Source organism: Xylocopa sonorina, chromosome 10 (assembly GCF_050948175.1).
Source record: "Xylocopa sonorina isolate GNS202 chromosome 10, iyXylSono1_principal, whole genome shotgun sequence".
NCBI classification, from domain to species: Eukaryota; Metazoa; Arthropoda; class Insecta; order Hymenoptera; family Apidae; genus Xylocopa; species Xylocopa sonorina.
In genome coordinates, this window is record NC_135202.1 from 1,805,423 (window position 1) to 1,823,061 (window position 17,639).

Below are 17,639 nucleotides of genomic sequence, written 5' to 3' on the forward strand. Positions count from 1 at the left end.
TGGTTGAAAAACAACTGCTCCAAATTAATGACATCGTCAAGCAAAGAACGTGAAATAAATAATTCATCTTAATAATTTAAGATTTAGCAATCAATGTCAGTATAAATCTAAAATATTACGAAATCAATGAAATCAATATTTATTTTCTGTTTTAACGAAATTTTCATCAGCAAACTGTAACATTCAGTGATGAGTTACGATAAATACTAATAATTAATCATGTAATTGATAAATAATCGAAGGGACCGTAATAGATAAGATCGGTGGTAACGGGAGTAACTTGATAAACCTTATAGAAAATGCAACTATTTCAGCAAAGCTAAAATCTAGTAGAGTTTAATTTTGTGTGTTTTGCTTGAATAACTTTTTGTGACTGGTATTTACTAAATAAGACAAAACTGTCGCTGTTTGCAGATTTCTCGAAGGTACGCTGATTGATTCTTTGTTAAGTATTACTTTTTCCCGATCAGCGATTTTTACATCGTCAACTACCCTTCTATATACCCTTAGCTCGTTTTCTCCTTGTGAGAGTAGGACGATACCAAATCTGACTTCAGGGTTACGGTTTTTCCTGCAAGATCACGGTGTTGGTTATTGAAATTGTTAGAAATATTTTTCAGAAATAAAGTATTTCGAATATTCCTTTAGTAATATATTTCTATTATTAGCTCTTCTTTCTATCTTCTTTCTATTATTAGAAATGTGAAAAACAAATGACAGAATATCTATCGTCCATCCCCAGGAAGAAAAGTGGCTAACAAAAGTCTGCACCGTGTTTTCTTTCTCTTCCAACAAAGGAGTCTGTTTCACTATTTATTATTAGGATACTATTTTTCAACGAAGTTCATATTTTGTTTCTGTGCTGATTATTTAAAATAATCCAACAACAACAACTTTCCCCCTAAAGGAACATTGCAGTAAATCTAATTTGCACGACCCCCTCTCCTCTAGATGAAATTAAAAAAAAATTCTCGGAATTTGATACATAATTTTTCACACAAAACTTTATCGATACCAACTACTTTCAGGAAAATAGACAAGAATTGCAAAATTTAAAGATCCATAAATTTTTGAACAAGTTCAATAGAAATGAGCAGAATGATTGCCTGAATCCACTTCTAATTGGTAATACATTAAAAATAACGTGCAGATTTCGATACATTTATCGATAATCACAAAAGTAATATCAGTAATTGTTATAAATGTAGTAGAATAAAAGTAAGGGTTTATATAATTTGAATCTAAACTGATTTTTATTGTCATACCTAAAAAGATTAGTTTAAGTAATCTTAGTTTGTCACCATCATTCTTTAATCATCGTACTTTCACTTCTTTCTTTCTCTTCATGCTGAACTTCTCACCTTTCAATTATATTCTCAACCTTCCTATATCGCGTCATAGCTCAAACTTCAGTTTACTTAAATCTTTAAGTAGCCTTACTTTTCCACATTTTGTGACAGTCTTCATCTTGTCACGTGCACATCGCATTGTTTCCACGAAACGTCGATCCTTAATTACCTTGATCTACTTGTTACCCCAAAATATTAATACAATTACCCTCAACTTTTAGTTTTATCACAATTTTTTTGTGTCATCATTTCTTACACATCACTGTACACTTAAATTCTAATAAAAAAAATCTATAAATACACTCTTGTAGTTCTTAGCTCTTAAAATTTCCAATTGTAAGATTGACTGTGCTCTAGATATGCATTCCATAGGTTCATATAAGATTGATAGAAATTACACGTCATTACATAAATTTCTTACTAACCATTATGTATTCCTTTCTTTTGGATATATACATTCCAGTTTAGTCTATTATCCTAATTATCTTAATTTTATTACTAATGGGGAAGCTGTTTCCATAAAAATTATAAACGAATATTAAAAATGACTAAATTAAGCAATTTATTTATTTTGATTCTAAAATGACATGAAAGAAAGATAGAAAAACTTCTTTTTATTATTTTCTATAAACTATAACTCAATACAGCGATTTTTTTTAGAAAAGACGTTAATTACTTTATCGTAAAAACACATACTTATTTTATAAATATTTTTTTCAACACATCGTTAAAAATTCATGCAACAGAGGGTTATATTATTTTTAATAATTCCTACAAACGATAAAACCATGTACCACAAGAATATATGTACCAAAGGAAAACAAATAATTACGTTCAATATTTTCACCTGAAAATTGTAATACACTAATCAAGTAAACGTAACTTAATTAGTTCAACATTTTTTAAGTAAATGTATCATTTATTACATTTCCTTAAACAATATGCTGCCATCGTATTTAATACTCTCTATTGGCATGAATTTTCCTGACGAATTGAAAAAATATATATGGCTCTCTCAGTAACTATAAATGTTGGCAAAGAACTACCAAAACGTCTGTCAGTACTCGTATGCGGATATCTAAACTCTGACGTATTTAATTTGTACGGAATAACAGGTGGTTCCCCATTAACAAATGTGACGCCTACGCCAATGCAGAAAAAATTTTTGAATGGAACGATGACACGCGTGTCACGCTGGTGGTGGCGCAGTGTCATTCGCACGCGTGCTACGCTGGTGACTAGAACGTGCTGCCACTGCGTGTCGGCATTTTAGCTAACAAATACGAATTTATGTTCGTACGGATCATAAAGATTATGACTACGGATCTGCTGACACTCCTCGGAAGTGTCGCTACAGTGCCGGTATGATGTCGCCACCATCTTATCTTGTGTTGTCTGGGCAGGTGTAAATATTTATATATATATGGATAAATTGTCATATCCGCAAGGTAGGGAGGAGATAAGAATATATCCATATAAGGAATGTAATATATTTCTGAATTCAGGATAGATGATACATTTCTGATTGGAATACAGAAATAACTAATTACGAGATGAAAAGCACTAAATGAAAATAAATTGTTTGATAGATTATTGCTTTTAGATTATTTAGAAATGTTTCATACTAGACATTATCAAAAACTTTCTTTCACATATAGAACATTATAATATGGTATTTGCCTTCCTCTATAGAAACTATTATGTTATTTATCACTCTATGGATTTGTTCAGTTGTATGATTTTTGTGATTTCTTCTAAACATAAATTGATAGTCCACAATCAAACTTCTAGTGTAGATCTATTTCATTATTCTATCGTGGATGATTTTTCTTTTTTTCTTCAAAAATTATCAGAGGAAAAGCTTATAAGAGGGTGGCAATTTTGAATCTTTACCAAGTTTTCACAGTGATATAATTTCAATGCATTTCTGGATAGGTAGAAAGTAATATAAAAACAGAAAACATAACATTTACTGTGATAGTTATAAATCTTTGTATTTTAGTTGATAATTCCTTTAACATTCTAATCGTTGTATGATTATAAGCCAGTGTCTTGTTCTTTATATCCTTCATTATTACAAGAAATTCTTCTTTTTTTGCTCTTTTATAACTACTTAGTATGATTGTTATCAGTATCAGGTGAAAGGTGTGACATATTTGTATTCCTAAATATATAATTCTTCAAAATATTCCACTGAAGTCTGCACTTTACCTTCGATTGATTACATCCAACTCCATTCCTATTTTGTATTAGTAAAATTGAAATGATTGGACTTTCAAGTCTTTTTGTACTTTTTCTATAAGAAGTAATTTGTCCTTGTCTTGCCTAATATGATTTAGGTTTTATTGTAGAATAAACTTTTATCCTCGTTTTATTAGTGAGTTTCTTCATTTAAATTTTGTAAGTATTTTTTCCCTTCTTTTTATTAGGTGTAATGTGTATAGTAAAATTTTAGAATAGTATATTGCTATCTACAATGTAATAATTAATACCTATCCTGCTATTTTTATGTTGTGTACATTTTTTGATGTTATATTTATAACTTAAATTGTTGTTTATGTATTTTCTAGTCAACATCACTGCTTCTCATCATTATTGCTATTTGTGCACATTCAAAAACTGTTGAACTATGATCACATGGTAGAATCATGACGGTCTTCTGACATTTGCCATTAAATGGACACTACTCTCACTGTTTCCCTTCAAATTGCCACTTCCATTTAAACTTCTATATAACAAAGCCCTTTCCCATATTTGGGTCTAAAAACCTGGGCTAATTTTACTGACAAATCCATTATCGAATCCAGGACAAAACATATTCCACCTTCTATTTGTTTCTCCTTTCTTTCTCCCGCAACCACATTAAGGTGTACAGTTTTTTATATTCATTGATTAAGCTTTACCATACGTAAATCATTCAGAATTTTGAAAGAGCTTGTTGAAAATGAAAAAAAAAGAATGCCTATTTCAATATAATTTTTTTTTAAATTGACGTACTTTGCCATAATATATTTTTCTAGGGATAAGAATTTTAATTTAATCTTGATTGGTCCAGTATAGGGGGTTCCTCCAATATATGTAATAAATATTAAAGTAATAAAATTAATAGAATCGTTTGAAAAATAATCTTGACATTTTTTTTATTTGTGAGCTTTTATTAAAATTACATCTCACTAGAAATCACGATGCATCTTGCTTTATAAGAATTTTTTCCCACAAATAGCTTCAACAAAAGTTAGAATGTTATATGTACAGTTAATATTATTAGATCTGATACTTTCTTGTTCAGTCACAATAATTTATTTAATAATAACAAGTCAACTATAATAATACAATTTAACTCGTAATTCGTTGTTGAATTAATTGCACAATTTAACTAGTAGTCTTTTTGTCATAATATAAAATCTAATATCAATGTGTAAAATGGAAAAATTTTTGAATAAGCTTGCAACAAAAATATAGATATGAAGAGTAACTATTATATTACATTATATAGTCAACCATCCTTTCTATATTGACATTTTATCATTAGTTAAAAATATATTTTAGTTTGTTTTCTTCTCAATTGAAACAAAAGAAGAAAAGAGACATGACTGTGTATCAAAAACTTAACTGTTCGAAACCTACATATCTATAACAACAACACCTTGATATTATTTCTTGAAATCATTAGTGTAAAACCATTATAACATAAGATTTCGACTGGCTAAAACGTGTAACATGTGTGGACTTGATTTTGCATTTCTTCCTAATTTGACAGTTTTTAATTAATTAAAATAACATATACCCCATACACATGAAATATCTGTATATTTTCATAATATGATTTGTTTCAACAAATGCTATCATACTATAAGTACAAAGAGATCTATTTAAAGTAAATCAATTTGATCTGGACATCTGTTGCATTATTTTACCATGATAACATATATTTATACTAAATAGTATTTTCTTTCATATTAAACTTTTGCCAAAACAATTTTTTGGTAACTTCAATCATAAGATAGATTCCACTCTGCACTTACTTGAAAGCAACAATGTAACACTCTATAATACCAATATTTGTAAACCAAAATCTGAAAACATTATGAAGTACGATTTCATGTGATATATACTGTACATATTTTTAAAATACTTAATGAAATATGTACCTCCTTTTTTAATAAATATCTTGGAGAAAATATTTATTAAATGTCTAATGAATATGAGAATTTTAATATTACTTATATTTCACCCAATATGCAAGTAAAATGTTTACTGTGTAACAAAAATGGTATGTGCTACCAATATTGCAGCAAGCATAATAAATATAATTCCAGGGTAGAAAGCAGTAGGAAATAGGAAATTAAAACAAGTGTATCCATGAAAATATAAACCAAAAGAAAAAAAAAAACAAAAAACTGATACAGACATTTTTGAATTTGCTATTATATATAGATACTAAATTTATATGTATATATTAACTTAAAAAGATCATTACAAAAGTACCATAAACAGCAATATAATTATAAAATACATCTGCATCACTTTAAAAAGACAGAATAAGATTAAATTAGACATAAGGCAGAAGGTTAAAAACATTAAAATTTCCAATTTAAGTGAAATATTATTCTGTTATAGTAGAAAGTATATGTAGATAATTTTTATTAACATTCTTTCTCATAAACACTTGTTCCAAGGAAAAGTACAAAAAATTTCCAAATTCAATATTGAAGATAAAAACAATGTTTTGAATAGTTTATTGATTCAAATGATTAAAAATAAGGAGATAATGCATTAATCTTTTTGTTTTTTCTCACATTATACTTAATTCTCATCTCAAAGGTAAACTCATAAAATAATGTTTTTCTCTATATTAATTTTAATTATGTTCATTAATAACCAATCCTCACTAGCTTTTAATTACCTGAATCATACTAAAAAATGTTTCTGTAACTGACCACAGTGTACTTGAATATACAACTTTTTTATACTTTTCTTCTGAACAAGAACCTATGCAAAAGAAAACTGTTAAGGCTAGTCTATGTAGTTTAATTAAAATTAAATAATCTTTCAGAGAAAGAATTCTGAAACATTTCATATTCACATTTCCTTCCTTATTAAATCAATCTATAAGATAATACTAACTTCAAATTTTAAATATATCATTGAATTTTCATACCTAAACATAATCTAAAATGATTTCCTTCAATGGACACTGTCAAGCTTTAATTTACCATTAAAATATTCATAAACATTACTTTGTATATAAATTTCAGAATCCTATTACTTACTAAAAACTATTGCAATATGTACAAAATGTACTTTTTATTAGAATAATGTTCATGGAATAAGACAAATATAATAAAACTATATAGTTATAGAATTTGAATTTTTATAATCTATTGTAATATGATATTGATGCTTCGAACTTATTTTCTTCAAATACATATGAATTGTATATATATAAATTAACATATAAATTCATTAAATCATTATAGTTGTTACCATAATTTTTTTAATACTCCTGATAGTCTGACAAAAATGTTTCAGATAAAAGTTAATCATTTTTTAATTGGTTACAAACTAGCTTGTAAAAAATTTATAGAAAATTACATCTTCGATAAAATATAAAGGATACATTGGCCTTTAAATAACACAGTACTTCTGTCTTTCTATTGATGTAACTGATATTAAGATGAATTGAATAACCTACTGTACTAATATGAAATCAAATAGTACTATATCATTTAAAAATGTCAAGATGACTCTGATATCTCATAAAAAAAATCATTGTTACATCATACACTTTGTGTAGTATATATATACATACATATAAATCTTTAGTGAAATCTTCCTAAACTATAAACTAAAATTTTCTTCCTATATAAATAATTTTCAAAACTAAAATTATTTATTGGAGATACGACATGGCTGTTATCTAGTATATAAATCAATGTTATATATGCAACATATCTTAGACATCTATATGAACAATCATTAAATATAATATGCTCTAAACAAATACATCATTTTCCACGAGTCATTATCGCATATCACTAAACCTTATAATACCAATTTCTATGTTTTCAGATGTTTAATATATAAATAATTTGACTATCTTAAGTAAGTTACAATAGTTTTTTATTAATCTATACTTAAGAAACCAATTCATAAACACATTTTAGCAAAAATTTATGACATTACCTTGTGCAAAATAACAATAACATAAATTTTAATTTTAATTTTATAAAAAGGGTGTAAAAAATGAGACAGAAAGAAATTTGTATACCTATATATAATATATAAATTATTTAAAATTTAATTTAATACATAGGAATTAATTTACTATTTCTATGTTAAAATATTGTATTAGTTAATGATAAGAAACCAAGAATAAAGAATATTTTACAGTGTGCCTATAATTTAACTTTTACATTTATTAACTAAGTAAGAAACACATTTAAATATATTATAACACTTTATCATCAGATAATAACTTGAAGCATGTACTTTATATATATTATTACTTACTTTATACATGTAACAATTTAACAAAAATATCATTTATATGTAGTAATATCATTGATTTCTCAAAAGAAATTTTGTACTAATTAAAATTAAAATACAGTATATGGAATAATCAAACTAATAAATGATGATCTTCATACAAATTATTTTAAGCATTAAAATTTCAAAATTTCTTTATACTGATACATTTAATTTACTCAGAAGCAAAGTTTCATGTTTTGTATATTAAATATGTGCACAAAATTGAAAAAGCTGTTCTGTTAATAAATGTATATATCGGATAACGACATATTTTAATTCTATTATACTTATTTTTTATGAAATTTAAACTAAGACTTTTCAGTACGTCTATAACCTTCTATGAAATAATTATGTATTATAACCTATACTTGAATTACATACCAAAATTTGTAAACATTCCCTGTCAACTGATGGCAAACCCCAATCACCTTTCCACACATTTAATTCAAACACGTCCATTTTATTAAAAGTTTAAAAAAATCAAGCACTTATTTCAGTTTCATAAACTAAATACACAATTGCACGTGCGACTTTCCTTTTTCTTACTCATAATCTTCGAACGATACTGCGAGGTCGCTGAAGTACATTCAAATAAACATCAGAATATTAAGTTTCCCTTATCTTTGTTAATTTGTACATATATCATAGTTCAAAAAATATCAAAAATTGTTATATACATTTTCATTAATATTTTGAGCCTTTGATTCACCTGACAACCCATGTTATTTTTAATATAACGTAACTATATATTCTTATATTTAAAATAAATTATGAATTATTTTTAAAAATAGTTAATATAAACAATATACAAATATAATTTTGAAGTCTAAACATTTTTTGTCAATAAAATATAATTAAATTAAAATTGTTCGAAGCAATCCCAGACAACCAGCGATTGGCACGCCAGTGATACCGGGTGGAACGAAGCACTATGCTAGCACGGTGCTGTCACTTAGTTCTCGTAACAGCACAGGGCTAGCACTGGGGCGACACGCGTGTCACGGCACTATCAAAGCACCGCGAATAGCATAGGGGCGACACGGCAGTGCCAATGACACCATCAGCTCACCATAGTGACACGCGTGGTAGTGGCGTAGACTGGCATTTACTAATGAAGAAACTGTTTCCATAAAAATTATAAACGAATATTAAAAATGACTAAACCAAGCAGATTATTTATTTCGATCCGAAAATAGATACACTGACACGAAAGAAAGATATAAAAACTTCTTTTTACTATTTTCTATAAACTATAACTCCCCAGACAACACAAGATAAGATGGTGGCGACACCATACCGGCACTGCAGCGACACTTCCGAGGAGTGTCAGCAGATCCGTAGTCATCTACGTCCGCACTTGTTAGCTAAAATGCCGGCACGCACTGGCAGCACGTTCTAGTCACCAGCGTAGCACGCGTGCGAATGACACTGCGCCACCACCAGCGTGACACGCGTGTCATCCTTCCATTCAAAAATTTTTTTTGCATTGGCGTAGGCGTCACATTTGTTAATGGGGAACCACCTGTTATTCCGTACAAATTAAATACGTCAGAGTTTAGATATCCGCATACGAGTACTGACAGACGTTTTGGTAGTTCTTTGCCAACATTTATAGTTACTGAGAGAGCCATATATATTTTTTCAATTCGTCAGGAAAATTCATGCCAATAGAGAGTATTAAATACGATGGCAGCATATTGTTTAAGGAAATGTAATAAATGATACATTTACTTAAAAAATGTTGAACTAATTAAGTTACGTTTACTTCACTAGCGTATCACTATTTTCAGGTGAAAATATTGAACGTAATTATTTGTTTTCCTTTGGTACATATATTCTTGTGGTAAATGGTTTTATGGTTTGTAAGGATTATTAAATATAAAATATACCTTTGTTACATGAATTTTTAACGATGAGTTGAAAAAAATATTTATAAAATAAGTGTATGTATTTTTACGATAAAGTAATTAACGACTTTTCTGAAAAAATCGCTGTATTAAGTTATAGTTTATAGAAAATAATAAAAAGAAGTTTTTCTATCTTTCTTTCGTGTCTGTGTATCTATTTTCGAATCGAAATAAATAAATTGCTTAGTTTAGTCATTTTTAATATTCGTTTATAATTTTTATGCAAACAGCTTCTTCATTGGTATATATTAGCCCACGCCACTGGCACGCGTGTCACTATGGTGAGCTGATAGTGTCATTGGCACGCCGTGTCGCCCTTGTGCTATATCGCCGTGCTTTGATAGTGCCGTGACACGCAGTGTCACTCCAGTGCTAGCCCTGTGCTGTTATGAGAACTGAGAGGCAGCACCGTGCTAGCACAGTGCTTCGTTCCACCCGGTATCACTGGCGTGCCAATCGCTGGTTGTCTGGAGTACATTTATTTCTTGAAAGGGGAGCATTAAAAGTCTACCAAAAAGGTGGGAGGGCATTGCAAAAAATGGTGGAGAATATACTAAAAAAAAAGAGATATTTGATTTATCTTAATTTTGAAAAATAAAAGAAATATAAAAAAGCCGCATTACTTGTGGGATGCCCAATATATATAATGTAAATGCCCTAATGTAAATGCCCTGACATTTTTTTAACAAGATCAAAGATCGCTCTCATTAATTATTGCAGATCCACTTACATCGTTATTTACATTACTGGTATATTTACTTAGGTTAGGAACGCTATAAATATTGATTGCTGTTCGAGTAAGCAGCGACAGTTTACTCGAACAGCAATCAATATTTATAGTAGTAGAGGCGACGTGTATACTCACTAACAATGATTTATCACAACCATCATAGGATCACGATTATGCTGGTGATTTAATTTTATTCACTTTATTCAGCAGTGGTATTCAGTCCATGAAACCTGTAGAAGCGCCGCTTCCATTGTCGTTTCCAAAATGTAATTAATAAATACTGTGACGAAGTGACGTCCCAAAGCCCACCACCACCGTTGTTCAGCAATTACCACTTATTCACGGAGGGAAATGAAACGTAAAAGCAATAGAGAGCAATCGACCTTCCCTTCTTTGTAATTTAATGCAATTCATCCCCCCCCCCCTCCCCGCCCCTCTTCCTAACCCCTATATTAATAAGGAAATGGTTCGCGAAGATCCCGAACAACACTCCAAGAGGCCCGCTACAAAGACCTTGCCAACTACCGAAAGAAGCTATCTACTGAAGCAGCGGAAGGAGGCTTGACGGTGGACCAAGGAAACTCCACATCAATCCTAAGGACGAAGATTTCCGTCCACAGGAAGACCCCAGGGGATCAGCACCGTAAAGGCTCTGCCAGGTGGAATAAACCCTAAAAAACAATCCCTGCAGACGACCCACGAAAATGTGACGCCAGAATTGATGATCAAATCGACTGAAAAGATCCGAGTGCCATCACACGCCCCTAGGAAGAACTCGTTAGCGAGATTCACCGACTGATGCCGCTGATCAATGTCGAAGCACACAGCCCACCGCGAAACCATTTAGCAGCGACCCGAAGATTCCATCAAGGACCCTTGCAGATCCCGGAAGAAGAAGCGACGAACACATATTGCGTATAGAGAAAGAGAGTGAGAGAGAACCAGTCAAGCCCTAGTGTGAGTTTTAAATCGCTGAAGCGAACTTTTCCCTTTGTTTTCCCCAATTTTAGCCTCCGATATAATTTATATATTAAGATTTTACGGTTTTATTCTACGCGTAACCGCGTGCGCCAACCATTTCTGTAAAGAGTCTGTACCACTGTTCGAATCGCCCTCCTACCGTTACAGCTCGTGTAAGTGCTGGAGTCCTTTGCGATATCTCTCGTTGTCATTGTTTTATCTTTATATGCCCTGCGTAATTATTGCGCAATTTTCGTGCCGAGGCAATAAATTAAGAAGCCGTGCCTTCAGTAACCTACGTCCCGAGATTTCCCTCGGGTTATCTCCCCAACTCTACCCAGTACTAGCCGAGTTCTCCTTCACGATACTCCTCGAAAGCATCGGTCGATCTGTCCGTTAATGCGTCGTTTCATTTCTTGTTCTTTTTTTTATTTGATAAGTATCGTTAGGAAACTACACTGTCTATGCCGCCCTAGTGTTCTTACTGTGCCATTATAGAATTTGAACACGACACTGTAAATTCGGTTCAAGGTGGACTATATAGGAATGCGGTCACTATTTGACAACGACCTGCTCTTGAGTAAAGTTAAATTAAATACTGACTTAAAATTTCTAAAAATTAATTTTATATAATTTGTAATAAAATCATTTATTGAATAAGTTACTCTTATTTATTATATTTTTATAGTCTATACAGTGCAAATATACCATAACAGGATTATATATAGAATAACAATTATAGTAAAGCTTTACATGAAAATTGAATCTTAGTTAGTTAACAAATAATAATAATAATAATAATAAAAATAAAAAACAAACAAAAGAAGAAGGAACAAAATTATAATTTAATCACTTTTCTTATCACCATTTGATTGAACACACTTAGCATGTTCATCATTTAAGCGATCATATTCCTTGGCAAGAGACTCAGCTTGTGATTTTATAGCCTCTTTGTCCTTCTTTTCTTTGATAAGTTCATTTTCCAATTCTTGATTTTTTACCTGTAACTCCTTAATTTGATTTTTCCATTCTGATAATACTTTGTCATGAGCTTCATTTGAATCGTTCTGTGCACTCTCTCCAATTGCTTTTTGTGATAATAAACTTTTTGCTGTTGTAGTCGCAGACTGAGCCTGTCGCATTGCTGCTTCATTCTGTGCCAACAGAGTAGCTTGTGCAGAAATTAAAATCACAAGACGACGTATAACAAGGCTTAAAAACAAAGCAAAGCCAGATATATAGAAGTTTCTTTGTGCTCTGAACAATCTCATATTTCCTAGATGAAATAATGGTAAATGTTACAATTGAATTGCACTGTAACAGAATTTTTCAAAATATATAGAATATTACATGTATTATATACAATATGTACATAATTACAAACCTTGCATTTCAGTATCTAAATGAGAATGTTCTGCATGTTCTCCAACCATGGAATATTTTCTCATTTCTCTGATAGCATCCAATAGAAATAACACTAATATTCCAATTAAAAACAAGAAATAAATTGATATTTGATTACTTAAACTTTTTAAGAGTTTGGATTTGAAAAGCTTCTGCCATCTAGTTGGAGAAATTATTGGCAGCACCAATAACAATACTACAGCAATTTCTACATAAAGAAATCCAGCAATTAAAGCCCACTGTAGACTCATGTTTCCTTATTGTTTTGATCTATGTAAATATCTGAAATATCATCACATATTCATATTGACGCATAATAAATAGTTAGAAAAAATATTTAATTAGAGAATCTCGCTACTGCACATAATGTAATCTTTGTCATTATTATTGTGTATTTTATAAAATAACAACACTATGCTTAGTAATAACGCAAATATTATAATATAGTATAGAATAATATGAATATACTACAAACATTTCAACAAGTAAAAAATGTATATAGATTGTTGCATTGATGTTGACTAATTTTATAACGCTAACCCTAAAAAAGGCATTGGTAAACAAAACAGAAATTAAGACATTAGTACAGTTACTTCCAATTAGATAACCATTAGCCTATACTTGTGCAAGTGTCACAAAATTGGTTAGAATCAATGTCTGTACAAATGTGAGCAGTGAATTAAGACTATTGATCTCTACTTACTGGATATAGTAAACGCAAATGTAAGATACGGCTATCTAATTGGAAATGATTCTTCTTGATACTAGAAACTTCTCATTATATAACTGTGCTACTCATTTATGTCAGTGAAATCATTAAGATCAAAATCATTACTTTCATATGTATATATTTTTACAAAAAACCAGAAAAAATTTTTTAGAAATAAAGAGAAACATAAAATATGTGCACTGCATTTAATAAACATACAAAAACATGTGCATAATAAGTAGATTGTGGATAATTATACAAGCACAAATCTTTATAAATACAGTTGTAGAAGTAAAATTAAATATATTGTAATTAATTTATTAAAATGTACAGTATTTTTTAAATATATTTTTGACATTCTGTAAAGATTGTTCTATATGTTATAAAAACGTAAGAGATCCATATTTTTATATTATTATTAATATATTTTAAATTGTACATATCATTTTCTCTACTTCAGACTATATAAAAATTCGAAATACTACATTATTGTAAGGTGTTACTATATATTTGATTATCCACGATACTATTACTAAACAGTAAAAATTAAAAGTACTACCTACACTTCAATATCTATAGTTCTTACAACAAAGACAAATCTGATCCCAAAATGGAAAATTTGCTTTGAATATCAAATTCGTTTTTAGTTGTAAATGTATATCAATTATAATAGTTTGTTACTTTATTGACATATTAACATACTTTTATGTAAGTTCCATCATTCTTTTTCACTGATTTCATACACAAAATAATTTTTATTGGTCAATCATCCATCATCTGTTATGTATTAAAAAATTACATGCGATACTCATGTATGTATCAACATTAAACTCATTGTTCAGGACATCAGCAATTTTCGTAATCGTTGTAATTATATTATAATTTTATTTTACTTTTGAAATTATTATTTGTTACTATAATTCATATTATTTCCCATTCACCATACTTATTAATAATTCATTAGCTGTAGATTGTTGCCTAGGAATAATATAAAAAACATTTAATAAACATTATATACAAATTATGTAAATTGAGCACAAATTTAATTAACCTCCTCCCTTCATTATTTTTATACTTTTGCAAAAAATATTATAATGATAATAATTGATATTGTTAAATTTTGAATATTGTTAATTAACCACTAGTAATGATTCTAAAATAATTGTTGTCAATTGTTACATTAGAATCCTTCTTAAAACTGTTTCTTGAGGAATTAGTCCTTTAGGCAAATAAATAAATAGCTGGTTAATACAATCATATCATTTATACAGTATAAATAAAATAAATAGTGCATACATATGCTTATAGTATTTATTACTTATGTATAAAATTTAAATGTAATAAAATATATAATGAAATAATACTTATTAATTCTCTTATATCAAAGTCCATTATCATTGTACAAACTATATTAGTCACATAAAACAAAGGCAAGTTAAAGCAGAGCTGAGTAAGGGATTCTATTGGATGATCATTCTGAAATATTCTAATTGTATTAAATGTTATTTAAATAATTATTGTACCACTATTTATTACGCACATATTTTTGCTATTCTGGGTTGATTATAATACACTCATAAAAACAGCTTATTTTTTCAGGTAATTTTTTACTAAGAAATTTATTCTAAATCTATTCTAAGGTTTTTAAGAAATACAAATTTTATATTTAAATATTTACTTAATAAAGTAAATTGTACAACATTACAGCTGAAATTAGATTCTATATTTTTACTGTACTGTTGTAAAAAATATTTTTTATACTCAAAGTACATCTCGGACCAGCTCTAGCTAGGAAAATGTTAAAAAACTAGAATCTTATTTTTTCATTAAAAAATATAAGTATCTATTAATTGTATAATGACATAATAATTTCCAAAAACTTTATCTATGACGAAAAAAACAAAGGTCAAAAATTTTATATAATTGGTACATAAAATGAAAATATAGTTAAAAATAGATACCATCTCTTTAATATTTTTTCTATTTAAATGCGTTACATACATAATGTTACAAACAATAATAGTATAGCTTAAATAGTCAGTACCTTCAGTCCATTTCGTCATATTAAAAAGTTAAACTAACCTGTTACTAAGAGAGACGAGTTGACCGTTCACTGCCGTTAACTCATTATCAGGATAGCCAATATTTTGCACATAGTAATTCATATCTTTGTTTTGGTTCCTTATGGTCCGTTTTCACGCCATAATATTCCGCGATAGTTATGTTTATCAGAATAACTGTCGCGACTTTTTTTGCTGTAAAAATTAATATCGCAACAATACCGTCGCAGAATTAAGATAGGCTTGATTTTCTAGTAACATTATCACGGTAGCTCTTTCTTATTGGTTGATATTTTAGTAACATTTTCGCAACGTTGCGCAATTTGTTCGTGAGATCGCATAGAAAGTGGCATAACTTAGATATATCGGAAGCAAGCATAAGGCCATATCAAGAGGGTGGAGAACTAACGTTACGTAGTATTTTCATATATCATTGATAATTGATTGTGATTGCACCAACGCAGTCTTACTTTTACAGTGACTGGAACTTATGATCCATAATCACTGTGAAGAGGTGTGGTTTTCTTTACCTCTTCGATTATATGAATGTACAGAACCCAGACAACACACGGCAAGATGATGTCAACACGCCCAGACAACTAGCGAAGAATTATTAAAAATAATATAACCCTTTGTTGCATGAATTTTTAACGATGAGTTGAAAAAAATATTTGTAAAATAAGTGTATATATTTTTACGATAAAGTAATTAATGACTTTTCTGAAAAAATCGCTGCATTAAGTTATAGTTTATAGAAAATAATAAAAAGAAGTTTTTACATCTTTCTTTCGTGTCGTTTCTATTTTCGAATCGAAATAAATAAATTGCTTAGTTTAGTCATTTTTAATATTCGTTTATAATTTTGATGCAAACAGCTTCTTCATTGATATATATTAGCCTACGCAACTGCCACACGCGTGTCACTATGGTGAGCTAATAGTGTCATTGGCACGCCGTGTCGCCCCTGTGCTATATCGTGGTGCTTCGATAGTGCCGTGACACGCGTATCGTCCCAGTGCTAGCCCTGTGCCGTTACGAGAAATGAGTGGCAGCACCGTGCTAGCACAGTGCTTCGTTCCACCCGGTATCACTGGCGTGCTAATCGCTGGTTACTGTATATATATTGCGACATATGTATCACTCTTCTATCAGGATTGTATCATGATATACAGTATCAGCCACTGCTATAACGATTTCACATTTTAACCTGACACACATCTTCAGCTCATGGTGCAAACGTTTCATATCACACTATGAACACAAAGTGCAGTAATTACCGCTTACAATTGCGATGACATATGTTACTCTAGATTTGATGCCGACGTTTACGAAACATTAATAACACGTCGTCAATCTCATTTAGATTCTGTGTTGTCTACACCGATAGTACTCAAAGAGAAGGGTCTCAAAATGAACAGTTAATATAATGGAAGTAAAGCACGTAAGAAGAAAAAACACAAAAGGAGAAAATGGAGCAAATGTAAGAGGCGAGAAATACGTGAAAACGAAAAAGAAAAATAGTTATCTATTTTTTTGTGCTTTATTTTTTTAATTTTAAAAATACATATATTCTTCTAACTTAAATAAAAATTATATATACATTTTTCTTTTTATTTATTTATTTACATATTAGTTTTGTACATGTAAAACGAAATGAAAGGAAAGGTAAAAAAGAAATTTGTAAAACTTAGTTTATGGACTTATTATCGGATGGAACGTACTAATTCGCATATTCTGGTACATTAATACCAAAAACGTACATTTCCATTCTTTTTTAATTTTTATTTGAACATTGAAAAACTTGTTACTTCAAGTAAACTTCGAACTATATTGAAAGAAGCTGATGTAAATGGCATGTACGATGTAATATAATATACATATATTTTTACTATCGCATATGAAAAGAGACGTAACTACCATATTTGCGGTGCGGCGCATGAAAAACCTGTAGTTAGTGTAAGATAAATAGGATATTTATTAAGATTTTCC

The 17,639-nt window shown here is 29.6% G+C and overlaps 3 protein-coding genes across 4 annotated transcripts in view; 1 reads left to right on the forward strand and 2 right to left on the reverse strand.

Annotated features, from left to right (window-relative positions):
- Nucleotides 1–8,415, reverse strand: part of LOC143427894 (metaxin-1) — a 72,189-nt gene extending 63,774 nt beyond the window's left edge. For both annotated transcript variants that reach the window (XM_076902395.1, XM_076902396.1), the window contains exon 1: nucleotides 8,262–8,415. In XM_076902395.1, the coding sequence (XP_076758510.1) occupies nucleotides 8,262–8,339 (78 nt within the window). In that variant the 5' untranslated portion in view covers nucleotides 8,340–8,415. The remainder of the gene's footprint in view (nucleotides 1–8,261) is intronic.
- Nd-23 (NADH dehydrogenase (ubiquinone) 23 kDa subunit) overlaps nucleotides 1–17,639 on the forward strand; it is a 139,693-nt gene that overhangs the window by 64,582 nt on the left and 57,472 nt on the right. The window lies entirely within an intron of this gene.
- Nucleotides 12,297–15,857, reverse strand: LOC143428272 (B-cell receptor-associated protein 31-like). Its single transcript, XM_076903003.1, has 3 exons — nucleotides 15,673–15,857; nucleotides 12,862–13,163; nucleotides 12,297–12,753 (listed from the first exon to the last, which is right to left on the reverse strand). Exons 2-3 carry the CDS (start codon nucleotides 13,130–13,132, stop codon nucleotides 12,323–12,325), a joined length of 702 nt encoding a protein of 233 aa, XP_076759118.1. The 5' UTR covers nucleotides 13,133–13,163; nucleotides 15,673–15,857; the 3' UTR covers nucleotides 12,297–12,322.